At 42.7% G+C, this 22702-nt stretch overlaps 1 protein-coding gene and 1 long non-coding RNA gene across 4 annotated transcripts in view; both read right to left on the bottom strand.

Moving 5' to 3' along the window:
• Positions 1 to 2641: 2641 nt before the first annotated feature.
• The window catches only part of LOC123040215 (uncharacterized), a 22878-nt gene continuing 2817 nt past the window's right edge, over positions 2642 to 22702 (bottom strand). The window contains exons 1-6 of one of the 3 annotated variants that reach the window (XM_044463120.1): positions 16059 to 16358; positions 14976 to 15037; positions 14768 to 14898; positions 6368 to 6499; positions 3402 to 3475; positions 2642 to 3318 (exon numbers count right to left, since the gene is read on the bottom strand). In XM_044463120.1, the coding sequence (XP_044319055.1) occupies positions 3276 to 3318; positions 3402 to 3475; positions 6368 to 6499; positions 14768 to 14898; positions 14976 to 14979 (384 nt within the window). In that variant the 5' untranslated portion in view covers positions 14980 to 15037; positions 16059 to 16358 and the 3' untranslated portion in view covers positions 2642 to 3275. Of the gene's footprint in view, positions 3319 to 3401; positions 3476 to 6367; positions 6500 to 14393; positions 14603 to 14767; positions 14899 to 14975; positions 15038 to 16058; positions 16359 to 22702 lie in introns of those variants that run through there. The other 2 variants (XM_044463119.1, XR_006418092.1) reach the window with 2 other exon arrangements.
• Positions 9319 to 14380, bottom strand: LOC123040216 (uncharacterized). The gene is made up of 10 exons (XR_006418093.1): positions 14293 to 14380; positions 13627 to 13765; positions 13444 to 13542; positions 12536 to 12643; positions 12356 to 12427; positions 12152 to 12284; positions 11941 to 12050; positions 11272 to 11395; positions 10359 to 10521; positions 9319 to 9711 (listed from the first exon to the last, which is right to left on the bottom strand). It is a non-coding gene; the product is annotated as an uncharacterized lncRNA (long non-coding RNA).

The following is a 22702-nucleotide window of genomic DNA, read 5'->3' as shown; positions in this document are numbered from 1 at the left end:
CTCCCTCCCTATCTCTCTCTCTCTCTCTCTCTCTCTCTCTCCGGTAGGCGCCGCAGCCAAGAGAAGAAAGATCACCATGGCGGAGGGTGATTGCTCAGTTCAGGCAATATGGATCTCCAATTATTCCCAGATCATGAGGTACGAGAATAGGATTTTTTTCTCTCTTATGATTTGTACACTTGATTATTACTACCTCTGTAAACTAATATTCCATCCTTAAATAAATATAAGGGTGTTTATATAGCTAAAATAGTGATCTAATTGCTCTTATATTTGTTAAAAAGGGAGTATTAAACTTTGTAGATCACTACATCAGTGGTCAAAAAAACCTTATATAGTTTATAAAAAATCTTAAATTAATTTAGATCACTACTTTAGTAATCATGGATGCGGATGCGTACAAGTAGATACTGAGGTGTGGCAGATGATTGCTCGGTAGCACTTGATGGTTAGTAGGAAAAAGTTCACCCTCCGTCCCAAATTACTTGTCGCTCAAATGGGACCATTTGAGTGACAAGTTATTTAGGATGGAGTATGAGACGTGTGGAGGAAATTACTCGCTCCAAGTTCATATAAATTTTAGCGGTTACTGAGAAGAGGTACAAGACAGTACACGCATTTACTAAAAGTGTGGCTATATGTTAGAACACATCAAGTACAGAGAACTAACTAACTACACTTCTATGATTTGTATTACCTATTCCTTTCAATACTCTTGTGAGTACAAAATGCATTAATGAGGATGAATGGTCAAATATGGTGTCACATACAAGGATCAGGCGAGCGGGAGCACACAAGCGAGTTTTTGCTAAACAAATTACAGAATTAACGCAAGAAAGTCACATACCTCATGTGGAGAACCTACATATTTGCTGCCATCTCCTAACATTTCTTCGGCAACTGGATGCTGAGGGAAAAGGTGTGTGCTTCTATGAACCTTTTTGCTTTACAAAGGAAAACTGGCCTGCACTTTCCTTACGCGTACGCATGAAGCGCCTGTTTTAAAATTGAATGCGGGATAAATACCCATCAGATTATAAACGTATCGACTACTACTTCAGAGAAACAGATGGTCAAAAGTGAACCTAACATTGCAACAAGAACCTGCTTCTTGAACATATGTGTACAGGACGTAACAACCCATGATGAGGAAATGAATATCATTTAGCAAACACTGACAGACATTAAGTTACTCGTAATAGGACATATATACTGGTGAAGAGACAAGTGTGTGCTCTGCGAACCATTTCTTTAAGAAAGAGAAACTTGTCTGCACTTTCGCATAGACATGAATGTTTTCAACAAGGATGCCACGGCCACACACCTTTCCCTCCATAACAGAGACACAATAATTACTTGTTCTTACGTAAATTCCGATAACCTCATTTCCAGTTGGCTTTGCACCTAGGAACTTCAAAAGTACACAAAAGTGTTACACGTGCACACATACTGGAGTATCTCCACCAAATCTCATATACATAAAAATAAATTGTTTATCTGAAAGTTCTAGCAAAACCACACCATATGGAGCACACATTCGCAGCTTCTGTTTATTTGGCTTTAGAAGCCAGCTTAAACGTGAACAAGCAATAGTCAAAAAGCCACAGGGCGCAATGTAATAACATGAATCATCGCTTCATTCATGGTAGTACAAACCAAAGGCGGCACGTACATGCTTGTACGAAGAAAACAAAATCAGTCACCTATACGGTAGTGCAGAACCAAAATTCCACTGGCTAGGTGATAATATTTTTTTTAGAGACATGCTACTACTAGGAGACGAGACGTCGAAATGGAAACATGCACTCATCATGCTACATCAGATCAGGAACTAGCCAAGGAAGGAAAAAACGGTAGCGGCACTAACCTAACCAGTCCGCAAATTACGCGAACTAGAAGCACATATAGGGTGTGCTTCGCCGCATACCATTATATAAGATCACAGGAAAACGATTTTGCACAACTTTCCTCAAAAATATGAAGTCATGTTTGGCTTGTTCTGGCTAATATTATCTTACCCCAATTGCAGACAACCTTTCACATATATCTTTGATGGTAACCCACCATGACCTTATTTCCTTGATGTCGACGTGGAAAACAAGTTGTTGATATTGAAAGCGATTGGACATTTGTGCATTGTGAAACATCATGCACAAATAGTGCCCAAATAAGCAATTTAACAAATCTGGATGTCTGAAAAAGACCATAAACATCTGAATATCATTTGTTTTTTCACCATTACAATTCAATGTTATAACAACATATGATATTGTCAGGTAGTGTGAATCAAATATTTACGGTTGGACGTAAAAAATATGCAAGGACACTCAAACGAACATAAAAACTTCCAAAGACCAAAGACATCATGAAACTAAGTATTATATACGAGAAGATAATTATTTCCTAATTATCATGCCTGATAGACAATGAACATACAAAGAAGTCATGCAATTACCTATAAATAAAGATTTACTATAAATAATTAAAAAATACTAGTAGCAAAACAAACAAAAAATTTTAGTTCTTGCAAAGAATAACACAACAAGATAAAATAATCTCATAACGAACAACTGCAAATCGCATGCCAAATTCAGACAACCCTACTCCCATATTTGGATAAAGGCAACCTTACAGAAGCAAGAGAAACCAATGCACAAAGGAAACCTCTGACAACAGTACCATGCATCCATCTCTTGCAATTGTTATCGACAATTTGAGCTTGGAGACCAAATCCAGGAATAGTCGCTTACATAAACGAAGCAACCAACTGTCGAATCAACCATTTAAAATATGGACTATACTAGAAGCATATTACTACTCCATCATGCCTACTAGTTGCGTACCAAAAATCCCATGTTTTCATACCACACAATTCAACATATGTGGTACGATGTATGCAGAATAAACACTCATCAGATCATACAGCTATCAACTACTACCTCAATAAAACAGATGGCCGAAAGTGAACCTCACATTGCAACAAGAACCTGCTTCTTGAAAATATGTGTATAGGAAGTAACAAACGATGATTAGGAGACCCATATGCTTTATCAAACGCTGACAAACATTAAGTTACTCGTAATAGGACAAATATACCGCTAGGTATCCTCACCGACTCACTTGTGACAGACAAGTGTGTGCTCTATGAACCATTTTCTTATGAAAGAGAAACTTGCCTGCACTTTTCACATAGACATGAATGTTGTAAACAAAGATGTCACAGCCACAAACCTTTCCCTCCATAACATAGATACAATAATTACTTGTTCCAAAATCTATTCCGGTAACCTCATTTCCAGTTGGCTTTCCACCGAGGAACTTCAAAAGTACACAATAGTGTTACACATGCACGCATATTGTATCTCCAGCAAATCTCATATACATGAAAATAAGATGGTTACCTGAAAGTTCTAGCAAAACCACCCCATCTGGAGCACACATTCACAACTTCTGTTGATTGGGCTTTAGCAGCCAGCTGAAACATGAACAAGTAATAGTCAAAAGACCGCAGGGGGAAATGTAATAACATGAATCATCACTTCATTGATGATATTAACCCGTACAACATCTTTGGTGATTCCCATGGGCAACAATGTGGGTCATTTTCCAAACATAGGAAAAACGTGTATCATTCATAGACCACTGCCCAAAATCCCTTGTTAGTGCATACAACAATGGGCATGCACAGAATTGTGCACTTACCATCATGCATGTTCTCCGTTTACCCCACCCATGGGCATGAAAAATTGTTCCACCATCCACATCGTTTGCTAATCTAAAAAATACAATATGATGGCAGTACAAACGAAAGGCGGCACATACATGCTTGTACAAAGAAAACAAAATCACACACACCTCTACGGTAGTGCAGAACCAAAATTCTACTGGCTAGCAGAAAATACTTTTTTAAGGCTTGCTACTACTAGGAGATGGGACATCGAAATGGAAACATGCACTCATGTTGCATGAGATCAGGAACTAGCCAAGGAAGGAAAAACTGATAGCAGCACATTCGACCTTGGCGGGTGCCGCGGTAGCTAGTGGCTGATGTGCGTTGTAGGACCCTGAGATAGTGCTTTTATCGAGGAGTGGCGACCAAACAAATGCTTCAGTGCTATTCATGCGAGGCTCCTGCCTACTATGTTCCTGCTCTACATCGGTGTAGGTCAGCATTGGGGGCTAGGCTTTGCATAATAAAATTGCTCCAGCCTTGGGTGGCCCACGCCCCATTGAGCCTTTCTAAAGCTCCACCCGTGCTAACTAGTCCAAAATTACCTGGACTAGAAACATAGGTAGCGCTTCGCCAGATCACAGGAATAAGATTTTGAACAACTTTCCACAAAAATGTCATTTTTGGGTTGTTCAGGCTAATATTATCTTAACCCAATTGCAGTTAGCGTTAGACATCTATCTTCGAAACTAACCCACCAAGACCTTATTTCCTTGATGTTGATATTGAAAGCGAGATGTCGATATTGAAAGTTATTGGACATTTATTCATTGCGATACACCAACCACAAACAGTGCCCAAGTAAGTAATTTAACAAATCTAGATGCTTGAAAAAGACCATAAACATCTAAATTTCATTTATTTTTTTCACCTTTTGAATTCAATGTTATAAAAACTTAAGAAACTTCCAAGCAGTGTGCATCAAACATTTACGATTGGACATAACAAATGTGCAAGGAAAACCAAACAAAAATAAAAAGATCCAGAGACCAACCAAATCCTGAAACTATTATAAAATGAACATAAAAAGAAGTCATGCAAATTCCTATAAAAAGTATTATATATGAGAAGACAATTATTTCCTACTTATCATGGCAGATATAAAATGAACATGAAAAGAAGTCATGCAAATTCCTATAAATAAAGATTTACCGTCTAGAATTATAAAAAATTACTAGTAACAAAATCTGGAGCGCACATTCGCAGCTTCTGTTCTGCAAGGATATATCTAAGGGATTTCCCATGACCCCGTATCACTTAAGCCAATATTTTTCAGTTAATTTATTCATGTAAGATGCTTGAAGAGGCATAAAATCAGTTTATGTACTCCACCGTGCTGTAAAACTATCACGAATTGCATGAGGGACTAACACCGGGTGTCTGGCTACAAAAGAATGAATCAACACAAAACTGAAAAACATTTCATTATTGACCTTGTACAACCGCATTGAAGTTTGACAGGCCATATAGGAGATGCTGACAAATGTGCAACTAAAAATGTTTAAATCTAATAGTAGTATAGTTAAAAGTTTTGCCATCATTAACATATTTTGATACATCTTTACCATTCATTGGCTTGGTGAAGCAGTATAAATCCTTCAAACATTTAGCATTAAAATATTCTTCAAAGTATTACATGGAAAGGAGGTTTAGATCTCTGTCCACAAAATGTGGTAAAGCAAAAAAAAATTGAAACAAACATCACATGTTTCATATTATACATCTATTAAATATAGGAGAGGGTCGTAAAGAAATACAATACTCACCTGCATCTTCTCATGCCTTGCATCAATATATGCACATATGGAAGGCGCAAATAACAAAAGAATTGCTAGTAAACTAAAATGAATCGTTGGTATGTGTGAAGAAATTTGTATGCTCTGCAGTAGTTTGATATGATAAAAACCAGTTGGGGGAAGATCAAATAAATTTCTTACCCAGCGAAGTTAAGGCTGCCATACAAATCTGAATAGTTCCATAGGTTGTCTCTCCATATTATATGTTTCAGAAAGGAACATGACACATGATTTTGCAAAAATGACTACTGATTCAGTGCCACATAACAACAAAGGGGATATTAGTAGTCATTTGAATATGCAGACTGATGAAAATTATGCACATGATATACTTAGTACTTATCTCATCAAGCTGCAACTGGTTTAGCAAAGACGACTCAAAACCCAAAATCACGAAATGGATGTTCTCTTGGTTAGTACACGGAACTGCTAATAATCTTTGTTGCCTTACCACATAGCAATCAAGCAAAGGGGCATGGAGCACCTCAGAACAAAAGGAACCTACTACCTACAGAACAGAGGAATGCTTCTTCTTGTAACCCGGACCATCGAACTAACTACTTCACTCAGCTGCGAACTATGCAATTCCCACCAAAGGAAGGCTACCCTACTACTTAACTCTCTCCACATACTACATAAAGACCAAGAAAATCAACCTGAACAACAAGTTGTAGAACGATACAGACAAGACAAAAGAATCTCAATTTTTTTGTTCTTTTTGAGGATTAACAAACCGGAGAAGAGTGCACATAAGGAGACCCCTCTGCCATTCACCACCAACGAAGCAGTCAACGTACAATACAAATTGACAGTTGAGGTAATGTCAGCAGTTAAAACATACCATAGTAAAATCATTGAACACCCCAGAATCGCTTGGGCACGTAGGTGCCTCGGGAGGGAGGGTAGCATAGCAGGTTTTATAGGAGAAAACATCCACATCTTGAGTATTGAGTCCAGACCAAGTAACAATCATCTAAAAAACAACAAACAACAGAACGTTGAATCAGCCATTTAAACAAAAAAAAGACTGCATAGGAATCATAGTAGTGATCCATAATGCCTACAAGTTCCCTCCAAACAATGTCTTACTCAAGTTAAGCAGAAAGATAATGATATGATTGAACAAACAAACTTTCTTTCAGGATATCAGCAAAGAGACAAAAAAACAATCTAGATCCCAAAATCAATTTCTCACCAAATAGAATTTAGAAAAAGAGCAAATAGAACTTCCTAGATGCCTATTTAGAGGGAATTCTATAGTAGTGACATGACGACGGTATAAGATCAATATGGCTAACTAGGAAAATGGTAAGATAACCTTGACCGCGAAATGTTCATCAAACAGACACAATAGCGAGGCATGTGACAATAGGGTAGCATTTTTACCAATGAAAGGATGCAACGATAGATGATGCATACATAATTTTTCACTAACCCTTGCTCGCATTGGCTTGTCTGAATCTTGTGAAACAAGCACACGTCAACTAGACTGGCCCATCATCCTCGACAGGAACATGTATCCACCAATATGTGGTAACAGTCGAGATTTTGCTGCTGTCAGAAGACTTTCTTCCCGCATCTCTCCTCGACATCCATAAGAACTATCCGCATCATCGCATCAGGAAAAAAACGCATCAGTTCGAGTAGCGCCATGCACAAACAAGGAAAGTTAGATCAAGAAAGGGCGTGTAGCTCTTACATACAGAGGCGAACCAAACTGATAAGGCTAAAATTAGGAACAAGTGTTAGGTGGCCGCCAAAGGCATGGCCGGGGTGCAGAAGATAGGGGCAACGGACATGCTCCGCCGGGCATGAACATGGCATGGCAGACCAGTCCTGCTTCGCACCCACCCGCTCACTCGACGACGGATTGTCTCCCAGTGAGATGCTAGCCGGGCACTACTTCATCGGCTTGGCACAACGTTGGTTTGACGGCCGCTCGATGTGCATGTTGTAGATGAAGCGATACGCTGGATGGAGGAGAAGGGATGCGCACATTGTGGTGTGGGGTGGGTCAGATCGAGAGCGCAAGGGGCGATCTTTTATAGAGAGATCGCGTGTGGCTAGGCCATCAATGAGCGAGCAGAGAATGTGGAGAGACGTCGGATGGGGCAGCGATCCGCGTGAGGCATAGGAGAGGAGTCGAGGGCCGATGGATCGCGGCGGGTTGGCGCGGATTTTGCGGCAAGAACGGGAGAAACGAAGGAGGAGGCAGCGCAACGCGTGCATGCATACAGGGATTAAACGAGGAAAGCGTTGGTTTATGGTGGAATTGAAGCACCGCCTAGTTTGTAGGTGGAAAGCAGCGTAATTAATGAAGCCTCTGCGACAAGATTGATTCATCCAGCTAGAAGCACAACGGGTCAGACTAGGGATTGATTCCCACGCGTTTAATGCCTTTGCATGCATGCGCCTGGCGTTGATTTCCCTCTCTCTCTCTACGATTTGGTAAGTTCCTTTTTTACCGTGTTTGTTACGTTTCCTAGTAAGTGCTTGCAAGGTAGTTTCATACGTGGGATTTGTACACTAATTATGAGTTAATTTCCTTTGAGTCACCACATATTTGTTGCTAAGCTACTGAAAAAATGGATCAGCCATGCACTAAATACATAGGTATGGTACATTAGAAAAAGGAATAAGGGTTAGAGAAAATGAGCGCTTGTATGCGAAAGTTCTATGTATATACTCATGTTGCAGAATGGTAAAAAACAAATTAAATTGGATAGCACGAATGAGTAATGGAGGAGGAGGTGTCGCGAGCAATGGGATTAAATGGCGAAAGCGTTGATTTAGGAGAGACTCAAAGGATCGCCTCGATTTCGAGATGAAATTAAAGGAGTCTCTGCAACCAAACCATAATTCAAGGTGATTGAGTCTCGGGTATACATCCGACTAAATCCTTGCCACACGATGGATGCCTTTTGCATGGGGAGTTGATCACGATTTGTTGAGTTTCCCTATTTATATTTGACAATATTTGTTATGTTTCCTCAAATAACTACAGATAGTTCCATGCGTGGGATTTTTACACTAACTATAATTTATTTCCTAATTACTATTGTGAATCGCATCAGATCTGTTACTAAGATACTGAAAAAATCGATCAACCTTGCACTAAATAGAAAGACACGTATCAGAGAAGGTTGCTAGATATACATGATGGTAATCGGGGATTTCCCCGATGAACCGCTGGTGTTAATTATGTTTAACAATATACTTCTATATGACTACACTCAGAATATTTTTTTTTTGACGAGGGTACTACTCACAGATTCAAGGGTGTGCTCAAAATCAGAAACCTGTGAGTGGTGTCCTAGTCTCCTAGATGATGGAAACAACCCAGCCTAGTATACACGTTATAGAGCAAACATAGAAAGAAAATTGGCTCCAGGAGCACAAGGCCACAAGAAGGTGCTTGGGTGATTTTACTTTCACACAGGAGCACACACCTTTTTATTTTTATTTTTATTTTGGAGCAACCAATTTCATATAGATAAATCATATGGTCTGACTACATACTGAAACCGGAAAGATAATAACCACGAAGCAACGATCAACATCCACCATAGGTACGATGACCAACCAGCTCACAAACACTAAACATAACAAGATTCAGGACCGAGACCAGGCGCGGCTCGAAACCCTCAAATGAAAATAAATCGACTCGACAACAAACCAAAGAAACCAAGCTAAAAGGCACAGGAAGAAGCGCATACATACATACATGCATACATACATACATACATATATGTGAGCATTTGAATTTCCGCAATCTTTGCATGCTGATGAACATTCTACTGTGCCATGCCAGCAGGAAAATCAATCTCAGGCGCCGTCGCAAATCCATCAAAATGAAAGAGATTTGGTACATATAAATCATCACTAGCCCGTGTTGAATCAAATCAAAGGCACCTAATCCATATACAAATAAGTATCAGCTACAACCAAACCAAACACTACAGGTTTGTACATATATGATCATCTTTACCAGAAGATGATTCCCTCACTAACAGGTTAAAATAACTCCCACCACATTACACTACCCAAAAAAGGGGCAAAACGCCCAGCTCCAGTGCTTAGAGAAACCGACCAACTCAAGGGCTTTGACCTGTCTTCGACGATTGGTAGTGAGCGCCTCAAAAACTTGTTCTGTCTCGGCCGAGGGCTCAATAGGATCCTTCGTTGCTGCAGTAGAAACATGACACAGAACATGGTTCACTATGTCGCTTTATGGTTCATTCCTGCTAGTCCATAATCCCCAAATGACAAGTGCTCCCTAGAATCATATTTCAGCTAAGAAACTAGTCTTAAACATAACCAGGTATCCAGTACCAAAACTAACAAAAAAAACAAAGAAAAGTGGAGCAACAAGATACTGGAAAAGAAAATTCATTCTGGTGGCCAACGGTCTAATTAACCAGCACAGGAATCAATGCCAATGACAAGATAATCACAATCAATATTGTGGCAGCCAGAAGACGAACACACAAACACAGGACTCGCCTGGACTGAGGAAGAGGTGGCCACCACTGTCGCGGTTGCCACACATAACAGCTACTCCCTCCGTTTCTAAATATAAGCCCTTTTAGGGATTTCAACATGAGTGTAGATTCACTTATATTTAGGAACGGAGGGAGTAGAACACTAGCACCTGCACTGCACATACGTGTACTAACTATCAACACATTGATCTTGAACAAAATAGAGATTATTGCATGGTTTTAACTTAAGAGAAGACTGACTTTATTTCATGTAATCATGTATATCCACATGACACCCCACAAGCCAACGCCTACACAGCATGGTGTCTGGGGAGGAGACCAAGCAGTTACCTGATCCACCGTCGAAGGAGAGGTGGTTGCAGCAGACTGAACTCACTGCCAGGGAGAGAACAGCTGCCAGGTGCTCATTGACAAGTCTTGCACTCACAAGTATATGTCAGCAATAGAAGGTGCAAGGGTTGATGCTGTGACGCACAATCAACTATGCAATTACCTGCAACAAAAAGAACAGGTCTTGCTCACTAGATCATCCAGCAAGACGATGAGGCAGGAAACACGCAGCCAAATCATCAATCCGTGTTACTTATATGCTAACGCATCAGTACTTTCCAAAGTTAAAGGATCATTTAATAAAATATATCTCATTAGATCACTACTTTATAATGGTATAAAAACAAGAAAAACATTGCGTTCACATTTCGCCCAGCAAGGCAACTAGAAACACAAACTACATCATATAGTTTGCTCCATAATAGGGAAAGGCGCCATTTTGATTAGTTGGATGGCTCAGTTTTCATATTTTGAATCCGACTATCAGTGGCACTTGGAAATAATAATCCACCCAGCAAGCTCATAGGGGAAGAAAATGCATCTTTTGAAGGCACCAGATCAGTGCAACAAGAGAGATTTATCCATGTACATCAGCAAGTTCGTTGCTAATGTGAGAACTTACAAAACAAGAAATCGCTAGGGTTAAACCTAAGGTTCATATAGGGTGTCCAGCACAGAATCATGGTATACTCTTACGGATCTGCACGCATAAGAGACCTAGGGATCGAACTATGATATCACTGCTGTAAAACGATGGCACAAATTATTATACCAGAAGCCCGAGAGGCACAAACGTTGGCATCACAACCCACCATGAGATACCAAAACACTAAGCTTGTCATGGCGCAATGGCCATAGGCACACAAGTGCATGAGATAAAGTAGAGCGGAGAGGACTGGAGGGGTTTACCCACGTGAGAGAGGAACAGAGGTTTGTATGGCCAGTACACTTTTGCCTTGATTTCCTTGAGGCTCTCTGAATTTGTGCTGCTTGCACAACATGATCTTGGAGTGAATCCGTCCTTTGGCTTGAAACGCCTACATGAAGAACACATTCAGGGTTAAAAACAATTTACCGCTTGCAACCTACTACAAAGTGCAATCTGCTCACTCAACACTACAAAGATTGACAAGAGAATAGTTGGAGGCTTGGTCCACACAAACTAAGCCCTAGGAAATGAAGGCGTACAGGTGGACAAACATCTCAAAAGAGAACACAGAATGATCACCAACTATTGCTATCAAGGATCAAGAAGATCCCTAACCAGGAATTTCAAACAAAAACAAGGCAACACTATGACATTTCTCTAACCTACAAAACTAAAGCCTTCTTAATCAAAATGTCGACATAACTCACACATGAATCTCGATATTTTTGTGTCCATGTTCTAAACCCAGATAATCGCGATCAGATTCATTCCAAATCTATGATAAGATGTATGGAATCTCAAATGGAGTGTCGACGTCAATAAACTACAAACAAAAATTAAGGAACACTCGATGATTAACTTCCAAGAGTATCACCTAGTCAACTAATCAAGATCAAAGTAATTCTGACATAATAAAGAGGACACAAATTATACCTTACATGACAAGCTGCTGTCATGATCTTCTTGCAATTGATTTCTTGTGTGAAATGGAAACATCATAACTTTGTTCCAACAGACTAAAGAGTAGAGTGCTCTCAAATGTCCTGAAGATACGAAAAAGAATTAGCTACAGTATCCAGTAAGACAACCAGCAAGCTAGGCAGACAAAAAAACATCACACCCCGCATATCTGCAAGATAATTACCATGTGCAAAAGGGTCTAAGACAATCGGTTGATTTTGACTTGATTTCCTCGTGTCTCTCTGAATTTGTATTGCTTGTAGAGTATGCCCTCGGAGTGAAGTCCTTCGGCTTGAAAGCATGGAAAGTGCTGCAGCCTAAAGATGGTAAGGTTAAAGTTGGCGGTCGCAGTCACTCGATACTAGAAAGATTGAAAGAGCTTACTTACCCATTTGCAACATAGACCAACGAGGATGCCTTGTTGTACTGTATGGCCATTATGGGCATGGTTGGGTCATTGCTGCACAGAAGATCATAACTATTAGATAACATTTGGAACGTGACTAGCTAAAGAAAAATAAGCAAGCAAAAGAACCATTGCTGTGTTTTTAAAGGCAGCAACACTAACATGTCCATTATGCTCACTTAACGAAGGATTGACTGATGTTTTCGAAAACGGAAGGCTGTGATGAAGTACACCGCCACTTACCGTTGGCTGGGTAGCCCAATCTTGTGTCTGAAGGCCAAAAAACAATGCATCTTTTAGTTCAACCTTGAATTTACATACATATATATAATGAACAAAAGAAGAGCAAACGGTAAGCCACGGTTCAAAACAGAGTAGCTCCGAATAATCATTTCTCGTAGTTTCCGTTGTTAGTTTTCATTCAGTCTCATAAATGGTGGTTATTTTTATTTCCATGCTTCACGAGAAAAAACACTCCACGATCATCCCAACACGAGCAACAACATAGAGACTAGTACTGAAGAAAGGGTAGGGAGCTAGAACAATAGAACACCTTCTATCTTTGTCAATTAGCATTCCTACTGGATAAAAGAAAAGAATGATATATTTCAGATTCCGACACAGGCATAATAAAAAAAGGCTCGGCCATTAATGGTACCAACGGCTGGGCATTAACAAACTTACCACTTTTTTTAAAAGTTGTGCATTATTTGGAACTCGTAGATGAAACCACAATTTGCAGTGTCACAGAGAATTGGTTTATCTGCTATAACAACTTATGGCTTTAGGATTTTTACACAATTCAAGTGCCCAGTATTTATGTTTTGAACCATTAAATCTTTTGTAGGAGCCTTTGCTGGTAGAGTTGAGGAACATGAATGAAGCTAAGTTATAAGGTAAAGAACACAATCCATCATGTCCAGTTAAACTGACAACCAAATGGAATCAGATGAACATGAACATGCAGGTGACCAGAAGCACATCACAATATCAAGCCATTGGTTTCATGTCTGGTACAAAGGCCATGAACCCAAAGTTGGAGAATTGCGGGAGGAGAAGAGCATTCTTACCACCATGTGCCCGTCTTTGTCGGCGGGAACATCCAAGGGCAGCGATGGCTTCTCAGACTAGTCTAAGGCATCATTCTCCTTGGCGTCCATGAGCTGTACCTGCACGTGCAACCTTGGTTGAATTCCACCACTGTTTAGTCAGACGAGAAGTGCACCATAGCTAAATACACACTAGAGTCTTACCTTGTTTAAGCCATGGACGTTGTGGAACAGATGAAGAGGAGGATGGCCACGGCGGAGACAAGGGTGGCAGCCGAACACCCCAATCTACTAGTGACGCAGAGTTGTCGATGACATGAAAAACTCTAACATCCTGTTCAGTCTGTCAGGGCAATCAAAATAGTACACACGTAAGCAAAACTAGGTTTGGATAAATGCACAAGCAAGAACAATATATGTTCTTATTAGAGAAGAACTAGACCACAATAAAACGGTCATTCATGACCTACAACTATGCAAAAGTAAACACAGGATAAAATCTAAGCTACAATAGAAAATGGGGAGCATCCAACATCAATGACCATATGGAATGAGCCATTTGACCATCTTTGGCGTATTGTGATTGTGATTGACTAGTTAAGCATATTTAGCATCACAGCAACCTAAAGCCTACCTATGAAACACACTGATAGCCAGGACAAGAATATGAGCTACAACAACATTAGATATTTGTAAGCCTTAACAGAATATTAATGATTGCAATAAACCATGCCAACATATGCAAGCAAAAAGGAAAGTTATTGGAAGATAACCACAAGCACAGAACAATATCAAGTCAATGTCCATGGCTGGCACTAAGGCCATGAACCCAAAGTGGGAGAAGTGAGGGGAGGAGAAGAGTATTCCTACCACCAAGCACCCGTATCCGTTGGCGGCAGGACCCGAGGACGGCGATGGCTTCACAGACTGGTCTAAGGCATCATTCTCCTTGACGTCGACGAGTTGTACCTGCACGTGCAACCCTGACTAAATTCCACCACTGTTTAGTCAGCCGAGAAGTGCACAATAGCTGAATACACACTGGAGTCTTACCTTACTTTAGCCATGTATGTTGTGGAGCAGAGGAGTAGGACGTGGCAATGCGGAGACGAGGGCAGCGGCCGCCTTCCCCAATCTACTAGTGAAGCAGAGTTGTCGGTGACACGAAAACCTTTGCAGTCTGACATGGCAATCAAAACAGTACACACATAAGCAAAACTAGCTTCGGATGAATGCACAGGCAAGAACAAGATAGTATGTACTTATTAGAGAAGAACTAGACGACAATAGAACAGAGTCATTCATGATCCAAGAACAACATAGTATGTAAAAGGTAAGCACTCACAAGTACTTGGTGATTTCTGAAGAAAATAGTTACACATAAGACACCATGATTATCAGTTATTCTCAACAGCTGGATCATAGCTTCAGTACTTGCGCCCTCAAGACTGAATATTTGTCGCTTGTTGGTTACCCCTACAAAGTACATGCAAGTCCAAGTTATTATACTGAAAGAAACAACAGCCATGATAAGATCTTCTCTGCATACTTACCCATAGAAGATTTCTAACAGGCACCCTATCTGTGACATGGCGGGTTACAAGCAACCCAAAGTCTGCAAATGCATAATCCCAATCTCAGCTGAAACTCTATTCAACTAGCTAGAATTGCATTACGAACATCAAATAGCAATATCACTGTCCATTGCACGAAAACTAATTTCCCTACTACAATGATGTCGGTCGATGCATCGGAACTATTCCTATCAGTGTGCAGACGAACAGTTCTGACTTCTGAATTTCAGCTACTAAACTATGGACATGTCCGTGCAGCAACAAAAAGACTAGCTTAAGTAGTTGGGCAGCGCATGAGTAGTCGAGTCTAGCTCCTCTTATACAAATTAAGCTCGACTCGTGCTAATTGGACCCAGCGGGAAGTCCATTTCGTCGGAGACAAAGAGCGGGAAGTCCTGTCGCCGCCATGTTCTATGGCCAACTGCTCTGAATCTACTGGAGACATGTCGTCCAGTTTGTTTCTGTACACAAAAAAACAAGCTGAGCAAGTGGGGTACAGAGGCACAGCCGACGGTGCAGCTCAGCACGTACTCCTATATATGCGTCTGCCAATACACGCAACAACAAATACAACATTTTTTCAGAACGCCAGTGCCTGATTTTGGCACAAACATGCATGGCATATCGTATGACGCATAATGCGAGATCATCTGAACCCGGGGTGTGAGAGCGCCCCTCCCCCAAAGATTCAGTGAATAGAGAATCCGAGGTTGATGCTAAACAGCAGACCTTTCAAGAATCAAATACTGGCAATCATATCATAGTATCCAGTTAAGACATGAATGAATTTACAACTCTAAGCAAAAGCCTTAAGCTAGAAAAATAAGCACGAGACAGTGAATAGAATAGCAACGGTGAACCCTAACAAATAAAACTGGGGATTTTAGGGAAACCAAGCAAGCAATTGGGTGCATCCTGCAGAGACCATGTAGCATGCATGTGAGGCAATCAATTGAGCGCCCAATCGAGCGAGCCTAATTGGACATGGCCGTGGCACCAAGCAGGCCACGAGGTGAGAGAAATTGGAGGTGAAGGAGAGAGACAAGGAGAGGGAGAGGGGACCTTCCTTGAAGGGCTCCATTCCATGGTGCGGTCGTCGTCGAGAGCGGAGTTGGTGTCCTCACGCGCGCAGAAGAGCGGCGTCGGAGGGCACGGCCGCGCCGTCGTCGCCGACGGCAGGGCACGGCTGTGCGTGCCGCCCCCTCCTCCTCTCCAGACGCACTAGCGTGAGGAAGGCGGAGTCTTGGGCGGCCGGGCACACCGAGCACCTGCGTCGAGGCCGCCCCGAGCGCGGATCCTGGAGCCTCACTTCGCCGCGGCCGGCAGGACGAGCAGATCGGGGAGCGCCGCCGGCCTACTCACCGGGTCCATACGGAAGCGCGATAGCCGAGGGAGAGAAGGGGCTGGCGGTGGGTGAGATGGAGATGGAGGAAGGCGAGGGGCGGTGGCTGCGCATCGGAGTCAGAGATGGGGGCGGCGGCGGCGGCTGCGGCGGCGCGTCGGGAGAGGAGAGGAGAGGATGTGGGGTGTCAGGGTGATTGACGGTCAAAATTTCCTTTTTCAGTTCCTTCACTTTCTCTTTTTCATCTTCACTTTCACTTTGAACCCTGACACCCCGAGTATGAGGCGCAATTTTTTTCACTTTTTCACTTTTTCACTTCCTGTCGGTAGTTTTGGACCCAATATTTTTCAGACGAAAACTTGGTGATTGACGGTCAGAATTCCCGAGTTATAACAGTGGGTGGGTTGACAGGCCTCGTCTCTATGTCCGCTGCATTGCTAGTACACGGACAAACACGTCTGCGACGTTTGGGGCCGTTGTGGTCCGCGGCCGCCAAGCCCGGGCCTTCCTATATCCGCCCCACATTTGGGTTGGGTTTGAGGGATGCCGGTTACCCAGGACGTTTGGGGTCGTTATTTGGTCGGTCAGTGACCGGACCGTCCGTCATGCTTGTTTTTCTTTTTTTTTTGGTCGGTCAGTGACCGGGCAGTCAGACCGGATGTTTGAGGCGGCTACGAGGCGTACGGATGTAAATGCTCTAACGACGCGTGCATTTTTTTCATTTTCCTTTTTCTTTTTGGAGAGCCTTGATTACGTGTACTAGCAGGGGTAAAAAAACGAGATTCGATGCACGCTCGGATCGACCTCAACTCAAACGCCCGGCAGGATCGGACAAATACGCATGCGTGCCAAAATCAATCGGCCGGATCGACCTCAACATATTGTTAAGTATGAGTTGTGAATCCTTGACTTGACATCAATCTAGCGATGGCGCTGCCCTCCGTCGACACATGACGTGTGGGTCCTACATGTTTGCTTAACCGCCAGCACATGTTGCCGCGCCAATCCCACATGTCACTACCAGAGCCCGGGGTTGTGCAACGACGGGAGGCGGGACGAACGAGCACTAGTAGAAAAGGGGGCAATGGTCCAGGCCGGTCCAGCCCATTAGTCCCGGTTCAATCCAGAACCGGGACCAATGGGGGCATTGGACCCGGTTCTTGAGCCCCGGGGGCCGGCCGGGCCACGTGGGCCATTGGTCCCGGTTCGTCTGGACCTTTTGGTCCCGGTTGGCGGGACGAACCTGGACCAATGTGCCTTGCTCCTGGCCCACCACCATTGGTCCCGGTTGGGGGGATGAACCGGGACCAAAGTCTTCCCTTTAGTCCCGGTTCATGCTACGAACCGGGAACAATTAATTGCCTATATATACCCCGCGAGCAGAGCACTCTCACTGCTCTATTTTTCGTGGCCGGTGAGGAGAGAGCTTTGTGTTGCTCTAGCTCACCTCCTATACACACGAGGTGTTCGATGGAATGCCCGAGCCACACTACTTAAGCTTTCTCCTCTCCAAGCTCCACCTCCAAGCTCCATTTTTCTCAATATTTGTCTAGGTTTAGCGGTCCGTCACGTCCCGTCCCCGTCTTCACCGCCGTCGATCGCCCGCGTCGCCGGCACCACCGTGGTGAGCCTCTTGTTCTTATCTTCTTTCTGAAAGGAAAAAACTCTTACTTCTATGTTTATATAGATACTTGTATAATTTTCTTACTTTTATTATTGCATCTTATATAGTGCGATGGTTTTGGTATCCGCCCCCGTCGGCCCTCGTCCTGTCTATGATTCAGATGTGGTATATATTATCTTTTCATAACTATTGGTTCATTTATTGTTTATGACAATTATGTCGACCAACGTAACACAGATTTTATTTATCTAGGAGGTTGTTGAACCAGAAATTCCAACCGACCCTATTGTCGAGAGGTTAAATTTAGTTGAAGAAGAAAACAATTTGTTGAAGGAAAAAATTAGAAAAATTGAGGAGGAGAAGATGATATTGGAGTTGCATGCTGCGGATGTCGTCGATGATCACAAGATCAAGATGGATGCAATGCGCTTGAAGATTAGAAAGATTAGAAAATATGCCATTCATACCGAGGCTTGGTATCATTATGCCGTTGGATCAGTTTGTTACATTTGTTGCGATTATGATCGCATTTGTTTTGGCATTGAAATGTTTTACATAGTTTCAGTGTATGGTTTAATTAATTTAGATGCTCTGCAGAGCTTTATGTTGTTAGATGAGAACTATGTATGTACTTTGGTTTTAATGTGATGATGAACTTCTATTAATTTGGTCACTTAATTATATAATGCACGCAGATGAACCGGCAATGGATGTACAGTTCAAGACACACCTCCGAGTACATTAAGGGCGTGCATGATTTTCTCGAAGTGGCTGAGGCAAACAAGCAGAATGGTTTTATGTGTTGTCCATGCCCTGTATGTGGGAATACGAAGTCTTACTCTGATCGGAAAATCCTCCACACCCACCTGCTTTACAAGGGTTTCATGCCACACTATAATGTTTGGACGAGGCACGGAGAAATAGGGGTTATGATGAAGATGGCGAAGAAGAAGAGTACGATGAGAACTATGTGCCCCCTGAATACGGTGATGCTCCTGAAGATCAAGAGGAACCAGACGATATGCACGATGATGCTACAATGGGTGAAGCTGCTGAAGATCAAGAGGAACCAGACGATGTGCCCGATGATGATGATCTCCGCCGGGTCATTGTCGATGCAAGGACGCAATGCGAAAGTCAAAAGGAGAAGCTGAAGTTCGATCACATCCTAGAGGAGCACAAAAAAGGGTTGTACCCCAATTGCGAAGATGGCAACACAAAGCTGGGTACCGTACTGGAATTGCTACAGTGGAAGGCAGAGAATGCTGTGCCTGACAAAGGATTTGAGAAGCTACTTAAAATATTGAAGAAGAAGCTTCCAAAGGATAACGAATTGCCCGACAGTACATACGCAGCAAAGAAGGTCGTATGCCCTCTAGGATTGGAGGTGCAGAAGATACATGCATGCCCTAATGACTGCATCCTCTACCGCGGTGCATACAAGGATCTGAACGCATGCCCGGTATGCGGTGCATTACGGTATAAGATCAGACGAGATGACCCTGGTGATGTTAACGGCGAGCCCCCCAGGAAGAGGGTTCCTGCGAAGGTGATGTGGTACGCTCCTATAATACCACGGTTGAAACGTCTGTTCAGAAACGGAGAGCATGCCAAGTTGATGCGATGGCACAGTGAGGACCGTAAGAAAGACGGGAAGTTGAGAGCACCCGCTGACGGGTCGCAGTGGAGAAAAATCGAGAGAAAGTACTGGGATGAGTTTGCAAGTGAGCTAAGGAACGTATGGTTTGCTTTAAGCGCGGATGGCATTAATCCTTTCGGGGAGCAAAGCAGCAATCACAGCACCTGGCCCGTCACTCTATGTATGTATAACCTTCCTCCTTGGATGTGCATGAAGCGGAAGGGCATTATGATGCCAGTTCTCATCCAAGGCCCTAAGCAACCCGGCAATGACATTGATGTGTACCTAAGGCCATTAGTTGAAGAACTTTTAGAGCTGTGGAATGGAAACGGTGTACGTACGTGGGATGAGCACAAACAGGAGGAATTTAACCTAAAGGCGTTGCTGTTCGTGACCATCAACGATTGGCCCGCTCTCAGTAATCTTTCAGGACAGACAAACAAGGGATACCATGCATGCACGCACTGTTTACTTGACACCGATAGTATATACCTGGCAAGCTGCAGGAAGAATGTCTACCTGGGCCATCGTCGATTTCTTCCGACCAACCATCAATGTCGAAAGAAAGGCAAGCATTTCAAAGGCGAGGCAGATCACCGGAAGAAGCCCGCCATGCGTACCGGTGATCACGTACTTGCTATGGTCAATGATTTACACGTAATCTTTGGAAAGGGTCCCGGCGGACTAGCTGTTCCGAGTGACGCTGGGGGACACGCACCCATGTGGAAGAAGAAATCTATATTTTGGGACCTACCCTACTGGAAAGACCTAGAGGTCCGCTCTTCGATCAACGTGATGCATGTGACGAAGAACCTTTGCGTGAACCTGCTAGGCTTCTTGGGCGTGTATGGGAAGACAAAAGATACAACTGAGGCACGAGAGGACCTGCAACGTTTGCACGAAAAAGACGGCATGCCTCCAAAGTAGTATGAAGGTCATGCCAGCTATGCTATTACCAAAGAAGAGAAGGAAATCTTCTTTGAATGCCTGCTTAGTATGAAGGTCCCGACTGGCTTCTCGTCGAATATAAAAGGAATAATAAATATGGCAGAGAAAAAGTTTCAGAACCTAAAGTCTCATGACTACCACGTGATTATGACGCAACTGCTTGCGGTTGCATTGAGGGGGCTTCTACCGGAAAACGTCCGATTAGCCATTGTGAAGCTATGTGCATTCCTCAATGCAATATCTCAGAAGGTGATCGATCCAGAAATCATACCAAGGCTAAGGAGTGATGTGGTGCAATGTCTTGTCAGTTTCGAGCTGGTGTTCCCACCATCCTTCTTCAATATCATGACGCACGTCCTAGTTCATCTAGTTGACGAGATTGTCATTCTGGGCCCCGTATTTCTACACAATATGTACCCCTTTGAGAGGTTCATGGGAGTCCTAAAGAAATATGTCCGTAACCGTGCTAGGCCAGAAGAAAGCATCTCCATGGGCCATTAAACAGAGGATGTCATCGGGTTTTGTGTTGACTTCATTCCTGGCCTTAAGAAGATAGGTCTCCCTAAATCGCGGTATGAGGGGAGACTGACTGGAAAAGGCACGCTTGGAAGGGACTCAATAATATGCAGGGACGGATATTCTTGGTCTCAAGCACACTACACAGTTCTACAGAACTCTACCTTGGTGACCCCGTATGTCGATGAACACAAGAACAGTCTGCGCTCCAAACACCCGGAGCAGTGCGACGACTGGATTACATGTGAACACATCAGGACTTTCAGCAGTTGGTTGGAAGCACGTATCAGAGGTCACAACACTGTTTGTGATAAGCTGTACTTATTATCCAGGGGACCATCTTTGACTGTATTGATTTGGAAAGGATACGAGATAAATGGGAATACATTTTACACGATTGACCAAGATCAAAAGAGCACCAACCAAAACAGCGGTGTCCGCTTTGATGCAACAACCGAGAGGGGAAATGACACATATTATGGTTACATAGTGGACATATGGGAACTTGACTACGGACATGATTTTAAGGTCCCTTTGTTTAAGTGCAAATGGGTCAATGTGTCAGGAGGCGGGGTACAGGTAGACCCACAGTAAGGAATGACAACAGTGGATCTGAAAAATCTTGGGTACACTGAAGAACCGTTCGTCCTAGCCAATGATGTGGCACAGGTTATCTATGTGAAGGACATGTCTACCAGACCGAGAAAGAGAAAAGATAAGGAAGTGAATACATCATACGATGAGCCAAAGCGCCACATAGTTCTTTCAGGAAAAAGGGACACCGTGGGAGTGGAGGACAAGACAGACATGTCTGAAGATTATGAAAAGTTTCATGAAATTCCTCCCTTTAAAGTCAAGGCTGACCCCAGCATCCTGATAAACGATGTGATTATCCATGGTTACGGCGCAATAAGCAAATGACACAAGCGAAGAAAAAGTGAAGACTTTCTCCCGCAACTATTATGATGATACCATGTCAACTTTGTAACTGACGAGTATGATACCATTGTCCGTTTTGTAAATGCACATGCTATGTGTGGGTCAATTTATGATACCATGCCAACTTTCAACTTTTTCATAGTTCATTTGAAATGCTTTAATGTCTTATGGTTTGGCCCTCGTAATAATTAAAAATAGCAACAATAAGTATTTTGTTGTAAGTAGAAACAAAATAAAATAAATAAAGCAAGAAAGAAAACAAAAAAACAAAAAAGTGGAAAGTTTATAATTTTCCTAAAACTAAAAGCAAAAAGAATTAAAAATAAAGCAAAAAACAAAAGAAAATAAATAATGCACAAAACAAAACAAAAAAACTGGAAAAAATAAAAATAGCAACAATAAGTAAAGAAAACAAAAAAAACAAAAAAAATGCCCCCCACTGGGCCCGCGCGGCCTGAATACGATTTGAATCCCTACTATGGGCCAGGATTCAGGCCCGCAGTAGGCCCAGAAGGCCCATCAGGCAAAGCAGTCGCAAGTAGGCCCATAAGCCTGCAGTAGAGAGGAGTTCGAGAGGGGTGCGGCAGTGGGGCTTATAAACCACTGCGCGTACCTCTCAACTAGCGAGGTGGGACTAAACTTTGGCCCCGATGCGGGCAGCACAGCGGCCTTTGGTCCCGGTTGGTGGCTCCAACCGG

This window comes from Triticum aestivum, chromosome 2B (assembly GCF_018294505.1).
Source record: "Triticum aestivum cultivar Chinese Spring chromosome 2B, IWGSC CS RefSeq v2.1, whole genome shotgun sequence".
In the NCBI taxonomy this organism is placed as follows: domain Eukaryota; kingdom Viridiplantae; phylum Streptophyta; class Magnoliopsida; order Poales; family Poaceae; genus Triticum; species Triticum aestivum.
The sequence above is the reverse complement of the archived record's forward strand: the minus strand, read 5'-3'. Positions and strand labels throughout refer to the sequence as shown.